This window comes from Gorilla gorilla, chromosome 4, assembly GCF_029281585.2.
Source record: "Gorilla gorilla gorilla isolate KB3781 chromosome 4, NHGRI_mGorGor1-v2.1_pri, whole genome shotgun sequence".
In the NCBI taxonomy this organism is placed as follows: Eukaryota; Metazoa; Chordata; class Mammalia; order Primates; family Hominidae; genus Gorilla; species Gorilla gorilla.
Window position 1 is genome coordinate 82,611,299 of NC_073228.2, and position 21,795 is coordinate 82,633,093.

Sequence of the window (21,795 nt, forward strand, 5' to 3'; positions counted from 1 at the left end):
AAATGTCAAGTGAGGGAGAGATCCAGTCAAAGCCCCAGGGGGGCCTCTGAGCTCAGTCAGCTCTTCTGCTGCTCCCCACCTCTGGGGGGAAGGACAGGCTGGGGTTTGCATGGGTGGCCTTTTGGAGAGCAGAGTAATGGGAGCCTACTTGAACTTCCTGCGGCCTCATTCCCTGACTGGGGGCGGAGGGTAGTCTGAGCTGCTGGCCTGGGGTGCTTGGCCGCAGGGGAAGGGGCTGGGAGGGAGGGGTCTGGGTGAGTCTAAGGGAGGGTGAGCCTGAAAAGGGGACGGCAGCACTAAACTGCCTTCGGGGAGTCCTCACTGTGCGCCCCTGACACTTTCCCAGTCCCCTGGCGCTGTCGCAGGCACGGGTGGGGTCTGCCTCAAAGTTGTTGGTACGGCCAGCCCGCTGCTGTTTAAATGGTGTGTTTGTTTAGAGTGGCTTAGGGAGGGAACTGGAAATGGGGGGCGGGGGCAGCGCCCCACTTGGCGCCACCGCTGCCGGAGGGTCTGCGTGTTAGAAGCCCCAGCTTCGTAAATGACCGAAGAAGGGTGGGCGTTGAGGAGAGAAGGCCGAAAACCAACGGGGGGCTCTGGGCCCCGGGTCGGCCGCCCCCTTTTTGCGGGGGGGAGAGCAGGAGCCGCCTCTCGCAGCCACTCTGCGCGCGGGGTGGGAGGGAGAGAGGGAGGCGAAGGGACGACAGCGCCGGGCTCCCCGCCCCCATCCCACCCGGTTCCAATATTTCGCAGAAAGGCACGCGGCTCCTAATCGGTCCTTTCCAGGCTGAGATTTAGCCGCGCGATGCCCGCGCAGGGGCGGGGGCCGCGGGCCAGGGGAGGCGCTCAGAGTCCGGAGCCGCCGAGCGAGGTGAGGAGCCCGCGTCCTCGGCTGGTGGAGCGGGCGGGCGGGCGGGCGCGCAAACCCGAGAGGCAGATATAGAAAGGGGGGCAGGTTAAAAATAACCCTCTCCGGCTGGGAAGCTCGCGCGCGCTCTCTCGCCTCGTTCGGTGCCAGAGGACTCCAGGGGAGGTGGCGTTGGGGAGGGCAGAGCGGGATTCCCCCTCCTCCGCCGGGCGGGGTGCCCGCCTGCGCGCCGCGGTTGCACGTGTGCGGGGCCGCGCGCCCGGGCCCCCTCTACTCCCGGTCGGTGGGTGCCCCCTCCCCAGGACCGGGCGCATCTGGCAGTGGCCCCCCGCCCGCAGCCTTGCGCGGCTGGAGGGAAGCGCTCCATTATTCATTATTTACGAGCGTTAATAGGTTTGAGCCACGGGGGCGGGGGGGTGGGGGGGCGACCAGGACCCAGTGGGGACCGAAGCATTAGAGGAAGGGATGGGGAGGGAGGGGGAAGGGCGGGGGCGGGGTTGTGCCGCGGCCTGGAGGAAGAGGTCTCGGCCTGGGGCCCGGCGAGCCGGGCGCACCTCTCCGCCAGGTTTCTCCACACCGCCGGCCGTCGAGGCCGCTCAGGGCGCCAAGAGGGCAGCACGGGCCTTAGATTTTGCTCTCGGACTCTGTCCTTCGCGTCCTCGCCCTTACCGAGGCGTGGGGAGGGAGCTGCGGAGGCCGTACGCCCCGCCCTGCGCGCCCCTTGCCGCCGCCGCGTCCCCGCGGCAGCCCCGGCCTCATTTATCATCATCTTTGGTCAAGTGGAGTGTGCAAGGAACAGCTGCTTCACTCGGCTGACTTCCGAGGGCGGCTACGGGAGAATCAGGGAGATGAATGATGGGGGCTGGGGGGCGCCGCAGCCCCCCGGGGTCCCCGCGCAGGCGAGAGGGAGGCGGGGAGCGTCCAGGGCCGCCTCCGCCTCATGGCGAGTGCAGCGCCCCCTTCCTCTCTCCTGGCGCCTGCAGCGACCGGGGACCGGGGGACTGGGGCACCGAGGACCGGGCCCGCCCCGGGAGGGGACTGGGCGCGGGGAGTGGGGGGCGCCCTTCGCCGGCGGAGAACTGGCGGGCGCGCTGCCGGCAGAGCCCGAGGTTGCCGTGACCTTGCTGGGGTCAGCGGGCTGGGCTGCGGAGGCGGCGGCGCGGCGTCTTTGGTGGCGCTTTCCGGATTGGCGCAGAGGCCGGGAAACAAGGCGGGGGCGAGCGGGGGAACACAAATAGAAGGTGAAATTTTACCTGCCCCTGAGGGAGTCCTGCGGATTTTCTCCGGCAGCAGCAGGCGCTCTGCCTTTGTCTTACACGGCTGAAACATCTGTTGCAGAGGGGCGGAGAGGCCGCAACAACCCCCACACACCCTGCGCTGCTCCCCGTCCCCCTCTGCCCCAGCCGGGCTGCAGGACTCCAGGCGCCGCGTTAACCCTGCTCGCGCTGGGGCGCGCGCCCGCACTCGCTGCCGCAGTCCAGCGCCTCGCGTGGGGCTCCTCGCCACCGCCCCGGATCTGGTCCTGGCGGGGGCGCCCGGTGACCCCCCTCCACCTCGATGGGGTGCTGAGGTGTAGGCGGGGGGCGGGGGCGGAAAGGGTTAATGGCCTAGTCGCAGACCCTAATTGTCAGAGCCGGCCCCGCTTCGTTTCAATTACCCTAAGTAGAGACTGAATGCGCAATTAACGAAGTCAGCTTGCCAACTGGAAAGCCGGCCCCGCTTTCACGTTGAGCAGAATACTCCACCAGCTGACTTGGACGAAGCAATTTCCTCCTCTCTCTCCCCTTTTTTCTCTCCTTCTCTCTTCCAATCCCCCTCCCTCTTTTTCTCTCTCCTTAATAATAAAATTATACCAAGCAGTTTGCGGTGTGGCAGGCGGCCAGAAAAGCGTTTCTTTAAACGCCGCCGTCTCACAATTAGGCAGCAAGAGGATTTGACACGCCGTGGCGGCCTGACAGGCGGCTTCCTCCCCTGGGGACTGGGGGTAGGGAGGGGGTGCCAATTCCCCGCTCCCCCAGGTGGAACCGGGACTGGGAGGGGCTGGCCTGCTCTGCCTCCCTGGCTGTCAGAATGGCTGCAGCGAGGGGGTGTCAAAGGCAGGGAAGCGAGGGGCGGTTCCGCCTAGGCTGGGGAAGGCGGAAGGCAGCGGCACATTCCACGACTCCTCTGGGAAGCTGGCGTATCCAGGAGGGAGACCTTGTTCCCCTTTCTGTTTGACAGACAGGCACTCTGAGGCACAGAGCTGTAGAAGGATCTCAGCCCTGCTGGGCGTCCTGCACAAGCCACTGGCCCACTCTGGGCTTCTTCCATTAATCCCTCGGCAAAATGAGGGGGAAATTTGACCTAGAATGTGCTCTGCAAAAAGTGTCTTCCCGTGGCTCATTGCCCTTAACAGCTGGTCTTGTAGGCCAGGAGAGGGGGGTGTAGGCAGCACCACGTAGAAGCAAGCTGGAGACCCCGATGCGGTTTGGGTGGCAGACCCATGGGCTTCAAGGCACACAGGAGGGTGGCTCGGCGGGGAGCCATGATGCAGGCAGCTAATAGATGGGGTGACTTTGCAGGATTGCCAGGGATTGGTGCCATGAGGACAGAGGATACTGAACACTAGCTGCAGCAGCCGGGCCACTTGAGCTCGGGGAAGGCCCAGAGAATTTGGCAGAGGTGGGAGGTAACTGCAGGGGTCCCCATTTGCTCTTTGCAGCCCCCCAGTCCCACCCAGGCTGCTGCTTACATGGGGTGCCTTCATCCTTCCTCACATAGTTAAGCCCTTCTTCCAGCCTTCCCTGATCACCTCCTGTCCCCACCCCCATGGGCCCCTGGTTGTCACTACATCTCAACACCACCAGGGCAGTTGTATGTGTGTCTGCCTGCCTCTGGAGAGCAAGGGCCATGTGCTGTTTCCTGTGTGTCTCCGGCACCCAGCTCGGCCCACATCCAGACTGTAAGCTGAGCAGAAATGTGCTCCACAGGTGAACCAGTGCAGGCACTAGGGGCTCTGGAGGAGACAGCACACACTTTGTCTCTCCTTCCTGATTGGCTATTGCATGCATCCTGGCCTCCAGGCCCCTCATCCTCAAACCTGTCTCTGGGTATCATCCCTTTGGTCTGTGTTGGGGGTTAAATGCACTCAACACAGAACCCAGCACCCCAATCCATCTCATCTGTTTATTTATCCAAGCAATACTGAAGGGACATCGACTCGGGGGCCAGTTTCTGGGTTTGGAGCTTAGGGTCAAACAGAGGAAGTCTCTGCCCTCCTCAGGCTACGTTCTAGTGAGGGAGGCACATGTGAAACAGCTCATTGTACCATCAATTATGTAATTACCGCTGCCATGAGAGCCACCAAGGAGCCTGGCGGGGGACCCAGGAGAGTAGGGGTGGAGCCTCGCCCGGTGTCTGGTGTGGAATGCCACAGAGGTTCTCACCGGCTCTGGAAGCCTCCAGCCTTTCCAGTCCCCCTCCTCTCTGCACCTCCTTTCCAAGGCCGCTGAGTGCCCCTCCTGCACGGGTCTGCCCTGCCTCCCTCCTGAGCCCAGGGCACTCGTCTTTCTGCTCTCCTGCGTTGCTCTGCTTATCTGTGCTGGTCCCAGAGCTTCTGCTGGGCCCGTGAGTGCTGTTCCTCCTGCTCTGGGTGCCATCGAGCCCATATAGATCCCCTTTGCATCGGTTCTGTCAGCATTTGACCCCAGGAGCTTGTGATCAAATTCAGGCCACAGACAGTTTCTCTTGAATTCTCAAGTATGAAAGAAAAAACTTTGTACTTGGTTGATAATATTTTCTTAAATGAGAGCTATCCCTTTTTGTAAAATCCTGATTTCTGTCTTTTTCAAGGGAAAAGCTCAGAAGCTTTGGCACCCTGGCCTCCCACTCCCAAGTGGCCGCAGTCCTCTGGTGCTGAGAGGGGCTGCTGCTGCCCCTCCCCCCCCACTTTATTTGGGAGCAGGATCACCAGTTTGCCTCCATACCCACCTGCCCACTTCCCTGCCAGGGCTCGGGAAGATGTTCTTTGTCAAATGAAGCAAAGCAGTGGCCACCCCTGATCTCCCGCTGCCTGGCCCACCCACATGTGTTCTGTGTCGCCACTCCACTGCTCTTTCTGGATATTTTTACAGGGTTACTGTGACATTTTGTGCATTATTGATTCAGTAAATACTTATTGTTCTGGACAATGGGGAGTAGCTGTGAACAAAACAGGCAGAAATCCTTGCTCTCATGGAACTTTTGTTCTAAAGAGGAGACCAATAATAAAGCAAGTCAAGTTTGATTACAACAAGGTCAGTCGTGGGGGTGCAAGGGGTGCTGTTTCAAACAGTGGTCAGGGAAGGCTTATTGAGAAGGTGACAGAGGAGCCAAGACTTGGAGCCAGGGTAGAGAGCTGTGTAGGTATCTGGGAGTGGTATTTCCAGAGGTAAAAGGCTTGCCCAAGGTCACACAGTCAGCCAGCAGTCAGACAAACCTGCAGACACTTGACACCTCTGTGTTTCCACTTCCCCAGGGAAGTAAGTCATGGACCCTCTGGGCATGTGGGGTAGGGAGGACAAGGCTGGGGCCAGACAGTCCTGTGCCTTCCCTTAGCAGCCAGCCCAGGAGCGGTGGCTCATGCCTGTAATCCCAGCACTTTGGGAGGCTGAGGTGGGCGGATCACCTGAGGTCGGGAGCTCGAGACCAGCCTGACCAACATGGAGAAACCCTGTCTCTACTAAAAATACAAAATTAGCTGGGCGTTGTGGAACATGCCTGTAATCCCAGCTACGCGGGAGGCTGAGGCAGGAGAATTGCTTGAACCCGGGAGGCGGAGGTTGTGGTGAGCCCAGATCGTGCCATTACACTCTAGCCTAGGCAACAGGAGGGAAACTCTGTCTCAAAAAAAAAAAACTAGCAGTCACACCTAGCCTATCTCATCCTTATCATGCAGCCTCCTACAAGGGGAGGCACTCCTGGGGCTTGGGGTGGGGAGAATGGAGCTGGCTGGGAGCACCTCTGTGGGTCCCATCTGACCCCTGTGCCAGGGTCTGGGCCAGCCCCTTGGTCTTGCTAGGCCCAGGACTGATTGTGTCTGATGGCATCAGCCTGGCCTCGTGGGGGAAGGACAGGGGCTGTGTCCCCCAGCAGGACCCAGACAACTGCCTGGGCCACCAGACCCTTGCCCTGTTAACTGTCTGCGACCCAGCAATCAGCACCCCCCACCCTTTTTCCCTTTTCTTCATTTTGACAGAGACACGGAGAAGTGGTGATGCTTTTTGTTCAGTGGTGAATAAAGTGATCTAAAAAAAAAAAATTATTGTCCACAAGAGACTGATCAGTACAGAACTGATAATAGGTGAGGTCCTCCCGGCAGCCTTCCCTGGGGGGCCTAGGAATGCCTACAGCTGCTGTGGAATCCCATGTTGCTCCCCCACACCTCACAGTGGAGGTGGGACGGCTGGCCATCTGCCCCTCGTCCCTGGACTGTGGGCCCTGCGGCCCAGGTCTCCCGGCCTCTTGATAGCTGTATCCCAGGAATCGGCACCAAGGATCGGTGGGGTGGGAGTGGAGAGCAGGGCACAGCTTTAGAGTTAGGGGACCTGGGCACCTAGGCAGGGGGCCTGGCTGTGCCCATGAACAGCTGGTGGGGCCAGGCCAGCGGGTGGGCGTGGTTAGGCCCTGCAGGGATCCCATTCAGCTGGCTTAGCAGGTCTCAGCTGTCCCCACAGCTGGGTCCCTGGAGGAGATGGTGTTGGGGGCTGTGAGGGGAGGCTCCTCAAACATCTGGAGAGTCCAGATACCTCTGCACTCTGAAGGGCCCAGAGCCCCCAGCCACACCAGCGCTCCCCCAACCTCAACTGAGCCTGGCTAGGGCTGCCCTTCTGCTTCTCACCCCATCACTGGCATCCTGATATTTGGGACCCCCAGAACCTATAGAGAGGGCATGTTGGTCACCCCGTGGGATTCTTCCTTGAGCATGGGGGGGCCATGAATGAGGAGGGATGCATATCCAAGCGTTGCCCACAGGGAGTGGTCTGGAGGGGCTGCCTGGTCCTCTGGGGTTCCTGATGTCCTAGGAGGGTCCTTCATCTGCCCCAAGCAGGCCTCTCAGCCCGTGGACCCTAACCTGTCCCAGAAGCCTATGGGCACCCAACCTCTTGTCTTGTGGGCTCCTTGGAAACTCGCCCCCTTCCTCCCATTCAAGCCAGGCCCCTAGGATATGGAATTGAGCCCGTACGATAGCAGTGAATCTGGCGAACGATTTCTCATTTTCACCAAGTCTCCTGTATTGATTATTCATCACCCACAACAGATGGGGAGGCCCGAGGAGTTCCACCTTCTCTACCCCTGCCTGGACTCCTCCTCTGCCCTGTCCTCAGCTTCTGGAGCCCTGGTACACTGCTCCTTCATTCTCAGGTTCCCAGGCCTTGAGTGGGTTGGGTTTTTAAATTTTTTTCTTGCAGCTACAAATCATGAAAACAGGTCATAAAACCACCTTGGGTAAGTAGGTGGGATGGAACCAGTGGCCTCGGAGCTGCTGCTGGGGATCAGGAAGCCCCCAGTCCGTTTCTTTCTCCCTCTCTCCCTGCCTCCCCTCAGCCTCCCTCTCTCCCTTTCTCTTAGGAAAAAATTCCAGCCACCACCTCCCAGCTGGGCTCCCTCTGGAGCCACAGCAGCTCTGGCCTACACTGTGCCCATTTCGCTGACTGGGGCCTCAAGCCTGGGGTCTGAGGAGGCTTTAGGCCTAGTGACCTCTCCCTGAGGCTGCCCAGGGGACAGTAGTTGCCTTGGTGACAGTGGGTGGCTGGTGACCATCACTGCCCATTAGTGGACCCACCCGAGGTGGGTCTGGCTGCTTAAAGATGAGGACAGAATAAAAAAGTGAGGACCCTGGCCTGAGGCTCAGGCTGTCACAGGCTGCAGCTCAGCCCCTTGCCCCACAGCAGCTTTGGCTTGCATCCTGCTCCAAGAGACTGTTCCTCCAAAGTGGGAGCCCCTCACGGGGGCTCAGGACAGGGGTGTCCACCCGCGGTCCAGTCACTGCCGCTGCTGCTGAGGGCGTCCTGCATAGGAGCTTCCCTGTGGGTGGGCTCTGCTCTGGGGTCCTAAGCAGGGCACTTGTCCTGAACCTCACTTTTTTCTGTAAAGGGAGGAGAGATTAATCAAACCGTTGTTCAAGAAAGCCGCACAGAGTAGGCATTCTGCAGCCGCCTTGCTCCCGCCTCAGCAGTCCTGTAGATTTCTGGAGGGAAAGGGCCGAGGTCTTTGCCTAAAAGAAGGGCTGTGCCCCAGGTGTGCCACACTGCCGAAGGCCTGTGAGAGCCGCTGGCCTTGCACCGTAGGGTAGCTGGGGTTTCGTTGTGCCCCCACTGTGTTCATGGCTTGGAGTGAGGACACCCATTGCTGTGTCAAGGGGAATCCTGATGCCCTGGGTGCTATGTGACTCCAGCTCATGCTCCCTGCTGTGCCTGGCCTGCCTCCTCTGTCCAGCACTGAGAAGACTAAGTTCCAGGATCTGATTCTAAGGGTGAAGTGTTCATGTATCTGGTGCTTAGAGGATGCACTAGACTCCACCCCTCCTGCCTTCTAGTTTCAGCAAGAACTTTGGAGATAAGGCCTGGACCAAGTGTCTGAGAGGAGAGGCAGGTTGGGGAAAAACGGATGGATGGGAATGAGTGGGGACCGTCTGGGCAGTGTGGTTGAGCTGGACCATGAGGAGTGAGCCCAGTGGGTAGGGGGTGCCCTCCCTTGTCCCCTCTCACCACCCCTTCTCCCTCCAGCCCAAGCCACAGGCCAAACCCACAATCTGCCTGCTAGGCCACTTCTTCCCTGCCTCCAGGTTCAAAGGTCACCATCGTTCTGCCGGGGCGGGGGGGGGGGGCTCTTTCTGCCCCCTCCTCTCCTGAGGCCTGCCCAGCCCAACCCAACCCAGCCCAGCCCTGCTGCCTGCCTCGCCTTCTGTGTCCTGTCCTAGTGCTCTTGAAAAGTAATCATAATCATAATAATTAATAACAACAGAGCCCATAGCAGGCCTGAGGCAGCCCTTAAAGAGGCAGTGCCCCCTTTTCTCCCAGCAGAGCTGGCAGTGGGACCTGGCTGGCACTGAGAGGCGGCCTGTGCCTTTGTTCCCATCCCTCCCTTTGCCTTGGGTTCCAGGGTGGTGTTGGGGCGAGCATTTTTGCCTGCGTTCTCCATCAGCACTGGGCTTCTCGTGTTTTAATTGAACTGTCTTTTCTTAGCAATAGATGCTTTCACCGCATCCAGCTGCTCGTGTGTATTGGGAAACCTGCCTGTAATACAGCTCGGCTAAATTAAAAGACACAGCAGCTGGACCGATTAAACGGAGGGAGGAATGCAGACGGACAGGCAGGGAGGGGGTACTGGTAATAGCACCCCCTCACTGTCTCTGTCTCTCTTTAAATAATGTTTCTGATAATGCATTTTGGAGAATGTGAAAAAAAAATAAAAAATAAAGCCGTAGAAATGTTAATGATATCCACAGGACACTCAGCAGGAAATGAGAGTGATCTGGGACTAATAAAAGCCGAAATGTAATTTGTGCAGATATATGAGGCGCAGCCTTCAGAGTGGTCCTGGGTTTGCACATTCTGGCCTCATAAACATGCGCCTGGGGAGGGCAGGGAGTGGGCGCTGTGCCCTCGGCCTGGGCACAGGCCCGCCTGGGCTGCCCTGTGGCAGTCTGGCCAGGGCAGGAGCGTGAGGCTGCCCACCTGGCAGGGAGCTGTCAGACCAGAACCAAGTGCCGTCCCCAGCTCCTCTGGGTTGGCGCGTCGCAGCAGGAACCTCCTGTAATGTTTTATCCAAGCTGCCAGGGGTAGGATTGAAGTGGGTCAGAAGGGTGGGCACGCTGCTTGTTAGGGATGCCTGCGACAAATCCAGGGAGAGGAGCTGGAGCAGAGGGAAAGCGGCTTTGATAAGCCGGTGGGCAGGGGCTCGTCTCGTGGGAAAGTGGCCGGCCCCCACACTGGGCTGGGTCTCCTGCATTTGTGGGCCAGGGCAAGCTGACTCCAGAGAGCAGGAGAGGTGGTCCCAGGACTGGGCTGACGGGCTTCCGGGGGCCATCTGACTGCCCTGGGCTTGCCCTGCTCTCAGGCAGATGGAGGCCCTCTGTCACCTTCCCTGCATCCATCCCCAGACACTAAATGAGGAAGGCACTTGTGGTGGGGTCGGGGCCAAGGAAGAAGGGTAAATGGAGCAGCACCCCCAGCTCTCCCCCACTCCCCACCTTTCTGCCTCTTCCCTGTCCCCCTCCCCGACTCTGTGTGCCTCTCCCTCTCTGTGCCCCTCTCCCCCTCTCTGTCCCTTCCTGACCCCTTCAACAACCTGGAATCTTTGTAGCCTGAGGCAAGCCACCCCTTCCTTTTGGAGCATTTGGGAACCAGCACTGGAAAGTCCCCTATCCCCTCCTGGGGGCCTGGGCCACACAGGCCGAGCTGAGCCCCCTTCTTCCTGCCTCCGGGCCAGCATGGTTCTGGGTAAATCCCAAACCCTCTGGGACTCGGCCAATGGCCAGCCCCTCCATGCACTTCCTCCAAAACCTGGGGCATTCCTCTTTCTTCCATCCCTCTTTGGGGGGTCTTCTGGTTGGCCAGGCCAGCGAGTCAGCTGGAGGAACCTTTACCCTGGATGCTGGGCTGTCAGATGCTCTGCTCTGAGAGGCTCCCCCAACCCACCCCGGGTCCTTTCCTGACCCAGGATTCTGCTCTGCAGGCAGGGGCAGGTTAGACCCCTGCCTGAGCCCCATCCCCTAAAATCATAACCAGATGGGCTCTTGAGTGTTACCTGCCCCAGCCCTCACCTGCTGAGGTGGGGAGGAACTGGCCAGGAGGGACAGGGCTGTGTCGCCTCATGTGGGTGGGGCTGGGCTGTGCCCGGCCGTGGCCGTGGCCGTGGGACTGCATCTCTACTCCCATTAGTATGCACTCCCTCACTCTGGGCCACGTAATCTGTTTATGCACGTATGATATCAAAAACAGGAGGCAGGTGCTGCCGTCTTGCATTCCTGGGAGTCAGAGGAGGGGACATTTTATGTCTACAGTGGCTTGGCAGCCCCTAATCGATGTCTGCTAGAAGGAACAGACAGATTCCAGATGGCGTGGCAGTGATAGAGGAGGTGTGTGTGTGCATGCGTGTGTGTGTGTGTGTGTGTGCACGTGTGTGTGTGAGCATACATATGCTTGTGTGCGCGCGTGTGCGTGGGGACAGGGGCAGACCCTCCTCAGTCCCCAGCATGGCTGGGTCATGCTTGAACACGGTCGAGAAGGGACTAGATTACAGGATCCAGCAGGCCCCAGGGGACGAGGGAGCGGGAATTGCTCTGCTAAATGCTTTTGAGCTGTCAGGAAGGGCTGGGAGTGGTGGGTGGGGGACAGTGGGGAGGAGCTGGCAATGGGAGGGGGCGGGTAGCTCCCCAGTGACCTGGCGCTGGGCAGCCGGTTTTGCCTCCCGCATCGGTGGCCGTCCTTGGCAAGACTCAGCTGCAGGCGACGTGGGAGCGGGAATTACAGAGCACACCTCCCTGACACAGAAGTTGTCAATATGCGCACAGCTGGTGGGGAGGCTCAGGCAAAGGGGGGAATATTAAGAGCTGCGCGGGGGAGCAGGCAGGGTGGGGAGGTGGGTGGGAGGGTGCTTTCTGAGGCAAAAGGAAGTGGCCCATCTGAATCGCTCATCCTCTGCCCCCTCCCTGCCCATCCTCCCCTCCCTTCTTCCCTCCCTCCCTCCCTTCCTTTTTCTTTTCACAGATAACCAGCCCGAGTCATGCAGTCTTTTCGAGAAAGGTGTGGTTTCCATGGCAAACAACAGAACTACCAGCAGACCTCGCAGGAAACATCACGCCTAGAGAATTACAGGCAGCCGAGTCAGGCCGGGCTAAGCTGCGACCGGCAGCGGCTGCTCGCCAAGGACTATTATAACCCGCAGCCTTACCCGAGCTATGAGGGTGGCGCTGGCACGCCCTCTGGCACTGCAGCCACGGTGGCTGCCGACAAGTACCACCGAGGCAGCAAGGCCCTGCCCACACAGCAAGCCCTGCAGGGGAGGCCGGCTTTCCCTGGCTACGGCGTCCAGGACAGCAGCCCCTACCCAGGCCGCTATGCTGGTGAGGAGAGCCTTCAGGCTTGGGGGGCCCCGCAGCCACCACCCCCACAGCCGCAGCCACTACCTGCAGGGGTGGCCAAGTATGATGAGAACTTGATGAAAAAGACAGCAGTGCCCCCCAGCAGGCAGTATGCAGAGCAGGGCGCCCAGGTGCCCTTTCGGACTCACTCCCTGCACGTCCAGCAGCCACCGCCGCCCCAGCAGCCCCTGGCATACCCCAAGCTCCAAAGGCAGAAGCTGCAGAACGACATTGCCTCCCCTCTGCCCTTCCCCCAGGGTACCCACTTTCCTCAGCATTCCCAGTCCTTCCCCACCTCCTCCACCTACTCCTCCTCTGTCCAGGGTGGTGGGCAGGGGGCCCACTCCTATAAGAGTTGCACGGCACCGACTGCCCAGCCCCATGACAGGCCGCTGACTGCCAGCTCCAGCCTGGCCCCGGGGCAGCGGGTCCAGAATCTTCATGCCTACCAGTCGGGCCGCCTCAGCTATGACCACCAGCAGCAGCAGCAGCAGCAGCAGCAGCAGCAAGCCCTTCAGAGCCGGCACCATGCCCAGGAAACCCTCCATTACCAAAACCTCGCCAAGTATCAGCACTACGGGCAGCAAGGCCAGGGCTACTGCCAGCCGGACGCAGCCGTCCGGACCCCAGAGCAGTACTACCAGACCTTCAGCCCCAGCTCCAGCCACTCACCCGCCCGCTCCGTGGGCCGCTCGCCTTCCTACAGCTCCACACCGTCGCCACTGATGCCAAACCTGGAGAACTTTCCCTACAGCCAGCAGCCGCTCAGCACCGGGGCCTTCCCCGCAGGGATCACTGACCACAGCCACTTCATGCCCCTGCTCAATCCCTCCCCAACGGATGCCACCAGCTCTGTGGACACCCAGGCTGGCAACTGCAAGCCCCTTCAGAAGGACAAGCTCCCTGAGAACCTGCTGTCGGATCTCAGCCTGCAGAGCCTCACGGCGCTGACCTCACAGGTGGAGAACATCTCCAACACCGTCCAGCAGCTGCTGCTCTCCAAGGCTGCTGTGCCGCAAAAGAAAGGTGTCAAGAACCTCGTGTCCAGGACCCCAGAGCAGCATAAAAGCCAGCACTGCAGCCCCGAAGGGAGCGGCTACTCAGCCGAGCCCGCGGGCACACCGCTGTCAGAGCCGCTGAGCAGCACGCCACAGTCCACGCATGCGGAGCCGCAGGAGGCCGACTACCTGAGCGGCTCCGAGGACCCACTGGAGCGCAGCTTCCTCTACTGCAACCAGACCCGTGGCAGCCCTGCCAGGGTCAACAGCAACTCGAAGGCCAAGCCCGAGTCCGTGTCCACCTGTTCTGTAACCTCTCCTGACGACATGTCCACCAAATCTGACGACTCCTTGCAGAGCCTGCACAGCAGTCTGCCGCTCGACAGCTTCTCCAAGTTCGTGGCGGGTGAGCGGGACTGTCCGCGGCTGCTGCTCAGCGCCCTGGCACAGGAGGACCTGGCCTCCGAGATCCTGGGGCTGCAGGAAGCCATCGGTGAGAAGGCCGACAAAGCTTGGGCTGCAGCACCCAGCCTGGTCAAGGACAGCAGCAAGCCACCCTTCTCGCTGGAGAACCACAGCGCCTGCCTGGACTCTGTGGCCAAGAGCGCGTGGCCCCGGCCTGGGGAGCCAGAGGCCCTGCCCGACTCCTTGCAGCTGGACAAGGGCGGCAATGCCAAGGACTTCAGCCCAGGGCTGTTTGAAGACCCTTCCGTGGCCTTCGCTACGCCTGACCCCAAAAAGACAACTGGTCCTCTCTCCTTTGGCACCAAGCCCACCCTTGGGGTTCCTGCTCCAGACCCCACTACAGCAGCTTTTGACTGTTTCCCGGACACGACCGCTGCCAGCTCAGCGGACAGTGCCAACCCCTTTGCCTGGCCAGAGGAAAACCTGGGGGATGCTTGTCCCAGGTGGGGATTGCACCCTGGCGAGCTTACCAAGGGCCTGGAGCAGGGTGGGAAGGCCTCAGATGGCATCAGCAAAGGGGACACCCGTGAGGCTTCGGCCTGCCTGGGCTTCCAGGAGGAGGACCCCCCTGGGGAGAAGGTGGCCTCGTTGCCCGGGGACTTCAAGCAGGAGGAGGTGGGTGGGGTGAAGGAGGAGGCAGGCGGGCTGCTGCAGTGCCCCGAGGTGGCCAAGGCTGACCGGTGGCTGGAGGACAGCCGGCACTGCTGTTCCACCGCCGACTTCGGGGACCTCCCACTGCTGCCACCCACCAGCAGGAAGGAGGACCTGGAAGCTGAGGAGGAGTACTCCTCCCTATGTGAGCTCCTGGGCAGCCCCGAGCAGAGGCCCGGCATGCAGGACCCGCTGTCACCCAAGGCCCCACTCATCTGCACCAAGGAGGAGGTGGAGGAGGTGCTGGACTCCAAGGCCGGCTGGGGCTCTCCATGCCACCTCTCAGGGGAGTCCGTCATCCTGCTGGGCCCTACAGTGGGCACCGAGTCAAAGGTCCAGAGCTGGTTTGAGTCCTCTCTGTCCCACATGAAGCCAGGTGAAGAGGGGCCTGATGGGGAGCGAGCTCCAGGGGATTCCACCACCTCGGACGCCTCTCTGGCCCAGAAGCCCAACAAGCCTGCTGTGCCCGAGGCGCCCATCGCAAAGAAAGAGCCTGTGCCACGGGGTAAAAGCTTACGGAGCCGTCGGGTGCACCGGGGGCTGCCCGAGGCCGAGGACTCCCCATGCAGGGCACCAGTGCTGCCCAAAGACCTCTTGCTCCCTGAATCCTGCACAGGGCCCCCACAGGGACAGATGGAAGGGGCTGGAGCCCCAGGCCGGGGGGCCTCGGAAGGGCTCCCCAGGATGTGTACTCGTTCTCTCACGGCCCTGAGTGAGCCCCGCACACCCGGTCCCCCAGGCCTGACCACCACCCCTGCACCCCCAGACAAACTGGGGGGCAAGCAGCGAGCCGCCTTCAAGTCGGGCAAGCGGGTGGGGAAGCCCTCACCCAAGGCTGCCTCCAGCCCCAGCAACCCAGCCGCCCTGCCTGTGGCCTCCGACAGCAGCCCGATGGGCTCTAAGACCAAGGAGACAGACTCACCCAGCACGCCTGGCAAGGACCAGCGCTCCATGATCCTTCGGTCACGCACCAAAACCCAGGAGATCTTCCACTCCAAGCGGCGGAGGCCCTCTGAGGGCCGGCTCCCCAACTGCCGTGCCACCAAGAAGCTCCTCGACAACAGCCACTTGCCCGCCACGTTCAAGGTCTCCAGCAGCCCCCAGAAGGAGGGCAGGGTGAGCCAGCGGGCAAGGGTCCCCAAACCTGGTGCAGGCAGCAAGCTCTCTGACCGGCCCCTCCATGCGCTCAAAAGGAAGTCGGCCTTCATGGCGCCGGTCCCCACCAAGAAGCGGAACCTGGTCTTGCGGAGCCGCAGCAGCAGCAGCAGCAACACCAGTGGCAATGGGGGAGATGGGAAGGAGGAGAGGCCCGAGGGTTCCCCCACCCTCTTCAAGAGGATGTCTTCTCCCAAGAAAGCCAAGCCCACCAAGGGCAATGGCGAGCCTGCCACAAAGCTCCCACCCCCGGAGACCCCCGATGCCTGCCTCAAGCTCGCCTCTCGGGCAGCCTTCCAGGGGACCATGAAGACCAAGGTGCTGCCACCCCGGAAGGGCCGGGGCCTGAAGCTGGAAGCCATTGTGCAGAAGATCACCTCGCCCAGCCTCAAGAAGTTCGCGTGTAAAGCGCCAGGGGCCTCTCCTGGTAATCCTCTGAGCCCATCCCTTTCCGACAAAGACCGTGGGCTCAAGGGTGCTGGGGGTAGCCCAGTGGGGGTGGAAGAAGGCCTGGTAAATGTGGGCACCGGGCAGAAGCTCCCAGCTTCTTCTGGGGCTGATCCGTTATGCAGAAATCCAACCAACAGATCCTTAAAAGGCAAACTCATGAACAGTAAGAAACTGTCTTCGACTGACTGTTTCAAAACCGAGGCCTTCACATCCCCGGAGGCCCTGCAGCCCGGGGGGACTGCCCTGGCGCCTAAGAAGAGGAGCCGGAAAGGCCGGGCAGGGGCCCTTGGACTCTCCAAAGGCCCGCTGGAGAAGCGGCCCTATCTTGGCCCGGCTCTGCTCCTGACTCCCCGAGACAGGGCCAGTGGCACACAAGGGGCCAGCGAGGACAACTCTGGTGGAGGAGGCAAGAAGCCAAAGATGGAGGAGCTGGGCCTGGCCTCCCAGCCCCCGGAGGGCAGGCCCTGCCAGCCCCAGACAAGGGCACAGAAACAGCCAGGCCACACCAACTACAGCAGCTATTCCAAGCGGAAGCGCCTCACTCGGGGCCGGGCCAAGAACACCACCTCTTCACCCTGTAAGGGGCGTGCCAAGCGACGACGACAGCAGCAGGTGCTGCCCCTGGATCCCGCAGAGCCTGAAATCCGCCTCAAGTACATTTCCTCTTGCAAGCGGCTGAGGTCAGACAGCCGGACCCCCGCCTTCTCACCCTTCGTGCGGGTGGAGAAGCGAGATGCGTTCACCACCATATGCACTGTTGTCAACTCCCCTGGAGATGCGCCCAAGCCCCACAGGAAGCCTTCCTCCTCTGCCTCCTCTTCCTCATCCTCGTCCTCGTTCTCCTTGGATGCAGCCGGGGGCTCCCTGGCCACACTCCCTGGAGGCTCCATCCTGCAGCCGCGGCCCTCCTTGCCCCTCTCCTCCACGATGCACTTGGGGCCTGTGGTTTCCAAGGCCCTGAGTACCTCTTGCCTTGTTTGCTGCCTCTGCCAAAACCCGGCCAACTTCAAGGACCTTGGGGACCTCTGTGGGCCCTACTACCCTGAACACTGCCTCCCCAAAAAGAAGCCAAAACTCAAGGAGAAGGTGCGGCCAGAAGGCACCTGTGAGGAGGCCTCGCTGCCGCTTGAGAGAACACTCAAAGGTCCCGAGTGTGCAGCTGCCGCCACTGCCGGGAAGCCCCCCAGGCCTGACGGCCCAGCTGACCCGGCCAAGCAGGGCCCACTGCGCACCAGTGCCCGGGGCCTGTCCCGGAGGCTGCAGAGCTGCTACTGCTGTGATGGCCGGGAGGATGGGGGCGAGGAGGCAGCCCCAGCCGACAAGGGTCGCAAACATGAGTGCAGCAAGGAGGCTCCGGCAGAGCCCGGCGGGGAGGCCCAGGAGCACTGGGTGCACGAGGCCTGTGCCGTGTGGACCGGCGGCGTCTACCTGGTGGCCGGGAAGCTCTTTGGGCTGCAGGAGGCCATGAAGGTGGCCGTGGACATGGTAAGAGGCCAGCCCAGCCAGGGTGGGGAGTGTGGGGTTCCAAAGGATAGGCAGGCAGTCGGGGAGCCCCTTGTTTCTAGTGCTACAGTGTGGGCCAAATGTGTCTGCAGTCTCAGGACAATCTGCAGAGTCCTGAGCCTCTCTGGGGTGTGTGGGGGAAGTGGAGGCACCCGTCTGGCTAAGGCAGGTCACACTCACCTACCCTGTCCCAGGAGACTTCCCGCCGGGGCCCGTATGCCCAGCCACCGCCACTCTCCCACTCACCTGGCATCTTCAGGCTCCAGCCCCACCCAGAATCCACTGGGCCCCTCCCCATGCTGTCACCGGAGATGCCGAGGCCCAGAGAACACGAGGACTCCCAAGATTGAACATCAGGGCTGCCCCGGGCGGTGCAAGAGCAAGTTGCCCACCCTCTGTTCCTGTCTCCATTGCCTCTGGGATGAAGCTAAGGGCTCAGGAAGACCCTCTCTGGTGACACAGGCTTGGTGCATGGACCCAGTCACAGGGTTCCTCCCTCTGCAGGACAGTCCATGGGGTCACACAGTCACAACAGGCAGGGCGGAGCAGACCCGGACCCTCTCACCATTGGCTCTGAGACCAGCTTTGGAAGCCATAGTCACTGAGCACCAACATGAGAGAGGGAACTCTGGGGCTGTGCCGCCATGCACCTTTGGGGCTGTGACCTGCCCTCTCTGTGCCTCCGTCCCCTCGCCCCTAACGTGGGTGTGAGGGTGCCCATGGAGGAGGGGTCGGGAGGGTTAAAAGGAGGGCACCTCTGAGCCCACCGAGCACGGCAGCCCTGTGATAGTCAGTGCAGAGGGGCCTGGTGGCTCTGGTGACAGCAGGGTGGCGTTCTTCGTGGTGTCACCACTTCCCCAGTACCATAGAGTACCTCTGTGCCCTTCTGAGGGAGGGGTCAGTGGGGGCGGTGGGGTCCACCTCTCCCCCGGGGCCATGCTTCTGCCCCCACATTCAACCCCGACTCCACTGCCTCATCCAGACTTCCGTGGAGTGACGCTCCCGGCTCTCAGCGCTGTGTGGTGGCTCTCAGTGGGGACGCCTGCAGCCTTCTCTGGCCCCAGCCCTGAGTCCCATCCCCTCCACTCCTTCCTTCAACCTACTATGTGCGGCTGAGGTCACAGGGGAGCCAGAGGGGCTTGGCAGGGGTCTCCAGAGGCCCTGGACAAACACTGCCTGCATCTGAGTGATTCAGTGACCCAGCACAGTGGCCCCAGCCGATGGCTTCGCCCCTCCCCCTGCCCAGCCTCCTCCCCCGTCGCTGCGCTGCCCACCTGCTCCTCGCAGTACACCCCTGCAGCCCCTCTGAGCAGCCCCTGCTCCTGACAGTTGCCGTGGCATTGCCTGGCCAAACCAAGGTCCCGGTGGGGGCCCACTGTGTTTGCCACCCACGCCTCCTAGTGTGTGTCTTGGGCACCTGCTTCCCACTGCCCATGGGGATGGCTGGAGACCTTCTCCACGCCCAGACGCCCTGCCCACCTCACTCCACCCTCCACCTCAGAGGAAGGCTGGCCCCGACAGGACTCCTGCAGGTTCCTGGTGCTGCGGGCCTTGCTTGCCCAGCAGATGGTGGCCTTGGGCCTCTTCCCTCTCCCCTTCCCAGTTACAGTGATGTTTTGCCTCTCTCCTGCTTTCTGTCTCTCTCTCTCTCTCTCTCTCTCTCTCCCTCTCCCTCCCTCTCTCTCTCTCTCTCTCTCTCTCTCTCTCGTCATCAAAAAATAATAACCCTCAGGTCACCAGCCCCAGCTGGCTACCACCTCCCCTGCTTCACAGCCCCATTCCTGAAAGCCTTCTCCCCACGGCGTCCTCGGTCCTGCAGCCTCACCAGGGGCTCCCCGACACTCACGTCCCACCAGGCTGAGATCAGGTCGTCTCCACGTCCCCTGCAGCCAGCACTGGCCAGCCGAAGGGAGGAGGGGTCAGCCCTGAGCACCGACCACCCCATCCTGTCCCTGGCCCATGGGTGTCTTAACTGCCTATGCACACACAAGGTCCTGCTGGACTGAGGAGACAGTGTGTGTTGGAGAGGCGCTAGCTTCCCTACACCACACGGGGGCTGGAACTTGCCAGCCCAGCCCATGCCTGTCTGCTGTGCTATGCTCCAGAAATGGCCTGACAGCCTGCGCAACTAGGGCTGCCCCGGGAAGGTCGGAACCAGGAACACCCTGCCAGACAGATGGGACATCCTGGGAGAATGGGTAGAGTCTGGGGCTTCCCAGGGTCACTTTTGGCTCACCACCCCTTCCTGCCTCAGTGGCTTGGGGGCGCCATGCTCCTTGGAGTCAGACCCTGGTTCAAATCCCAGCTCTGCCGAGGGCTGGTTCCATAGCTCCAGGCGAGTCACGCATGCTCTGAGAACTCCACAATGTCAAACCCCGTTAGCAGGATTGTGGGGTTCTGTGGATCATGTGGGACCTGCCTGGCATGTGGAAGGGGCTTGGGGTGCAGCTGTGTCCCTGGCCCCAGCACTGCCACACCCCTCGGTACCTTGACCTCACTTTTGCGCTCTGGAGGGCAGAACCTCTGAGCCAGCTCTCAGGGATACCTTTTTTCCTCGATGGCCTTTTCTGGGAACTGCCCTCGCCTGCTGTCTCTGAGCCTGCCTGCCCTTCCCCCAAAGCCATCATAGACCCCTACCTCCTATCCAGATGGAGCCTGGCCATGGAATGCTTGGGGTGAGAGGGACCCACAGCGGGCTCCGGGCATTGTTAGGGGGCTAGGTGGTGTCTGCAGAGGCCCCACCTGTGGCAGGGTTTACATGCTGCCACCCCTGCCCTCCTCTTGGGTAGCTGGGGTCAGAAGGGCCTGAGGCCTCACTCTCTCTGCATCTTAGTTTCTTCACATCTAAAATGCTATTCATATGCCTGCCTGAGGGTGGTTGGGGCCTCCGTGCAGTAAGTGGAGAGAAGCCTTCAGCCAGAGGACCCCCACATGCTTAAACATCCAGACACCGAGGGCCACTCACAGACAGCAGCCGGCTTGTGTTTTGTCATCCCTTTTGGGTCAGGAACTGGGGACGCTGGACTCCAGATCTCCAGGAGGCCATCCCAGACTAGGCGGGAAGGAGGCCTCAGCCCTGAGCTGAAAACCTGAAATTCTAGAATACACCCCAGGCCCCACTCCCAGCATGGGCAGCGGGGAGGGGAGTGTTCTGACATTTCTCAGCTGCTGTGGGTGGGATGGTGCGCCCACCCTGAGCATGTGGGGTCCTGGTGGGCCCCTACTCCAGCCTGGAGGCAGCTGCAGGGGTCAGAGACCAGCCTGGAGCCCTCGGGCAGGTTACTCAGCCTCAGCTCTCATTGGTAACCCAGGTAAAATAACAGTAATCCCATCATAAGGTTGCTGTGGGCATGAGGCTTCCAGCCATGCCTGGCACATAGGAAGCTATTGTCGTTTGTTTCACTGGCTTTGCACTTGGGCACAGGCCGCCGCCCTCTCTGCTGCCTTCTCTACCTCACTCCCTGCCCCCAGCACGGTGGCACTGTGGCTCTGGCGCCTGGTGACTTCTCCCTCCCCGGCCTCAGGTTTGCTTCACTCTTCCAAGGGCCTTCTTGGCGTGACTGTCCTATCCTGGCCACGTCCACTCCAAGCAGCTGGTCCAGGTGTGGGGCAGCCCCCAAGCTCAGCAGAGGACAGTTTTGAGACTTAGAGGAGGACGGCATCAGATTTACATGAAGTCAGCCATCTCAAGGGATTACCACGTCACCGCCTCCTCTCACAGGTCTGAGAGCCGGTCCCCTGGAGGGTGCAGGTCTCATCCTAGGTAGAACAGTCCCAGCCTAGCTTCAAAGTGCTCCTGCTGCCAGAAAGGGTACAAAACCATGCTGAATGCCTTCACTGTTGCCTGGAATGGGAGCCTCAGTTTCACCATCTGTAAAGTGAGATTAATGAAAGGGACCCACAGAGGGCTGTTAGAGCCAGTAGGCGGCCAGGCGCGGTGGCTCACGCCTGTAATCCCAGCACTTTGGGAGGCTGAGGTGGGCGGATCACGAGGTCAGGAGATCGAGACCATCCTGGCTAACATGGGGAAACCCCGTCTCTACTAAAAATACAAAAAATTAGCCTGGCGTGGTGGCGGGCACCTGTAGTCCCAGCTACTGGGGAGGCTGAGGCAGGAGAATGGCGTGAACCCGGGAGGCGGAGCTTGCAGTGAGCCGAGATTGCACCACTGCACTCTAGCCTGGGCAACAGAGCAAGACTCCATCTCAAAAGAAAAAGAAAAAAGAGCCAGTAGGCCAGGCGCAGTGTCTTACACCTGTAATCCCAGCACTTTGGGAGGCCTAGGCAGGCAGATCACCTGAGGTCGGGAGTTCGAGACCAGCCTGGCCGACACAGTGAAACTCTGTCTCTACTAAAAATACAAAAATTAGCTGGGCATGGCAGCACATGGGAGCTACTCGGGAGGCTAAGGCAGGAGAATCACTTGAACACAGGAGGCAGAGGTTGCCGTGAGCTGAGATCACGCCATTGCACTCCAGCCCAGGGGGACAGAGTGAAATTCTGTCTCAAAAAAAAAAAAAAAAAGCAAGCCAGTGGACAAGGACAAACACCACGCCCAGCACACCAGAAGCATGCAGCAGATGCTGGCTGGTAGCCACAGCCAT

General features: G+C 61.0%; 1 protein-coding gene across 4 annotated transcripts in view; it reads left to right on the forward strand.

Moving 5' to 3' along the window:
• RAI1 (retinoic acid induced 1) overlaps positions 1 to 21,795 on the forward strand; it is a 130,772-nt gene that overhangs the window by 100,565 nt on the left and 8,412 nt on the right. For all 4 annotated transcript variants that reach the window (XM_063706625.1, XM_031011710.3, XM_055386042.2 and 1 more), the window contains one exon: positions 11,596 to 17,173. In XM_063706625.1, coding sequence (XP_063562695.1) covers positions 11,612 to 17,173 — 5,562 coding nt within the window. In that variant the 5' untranslated portion in view covers positions 11,596 to 11,611. The remainder of the gene's footprint in view (positions 1 to 11,595; positions 17,174 to 21,795) is intronic.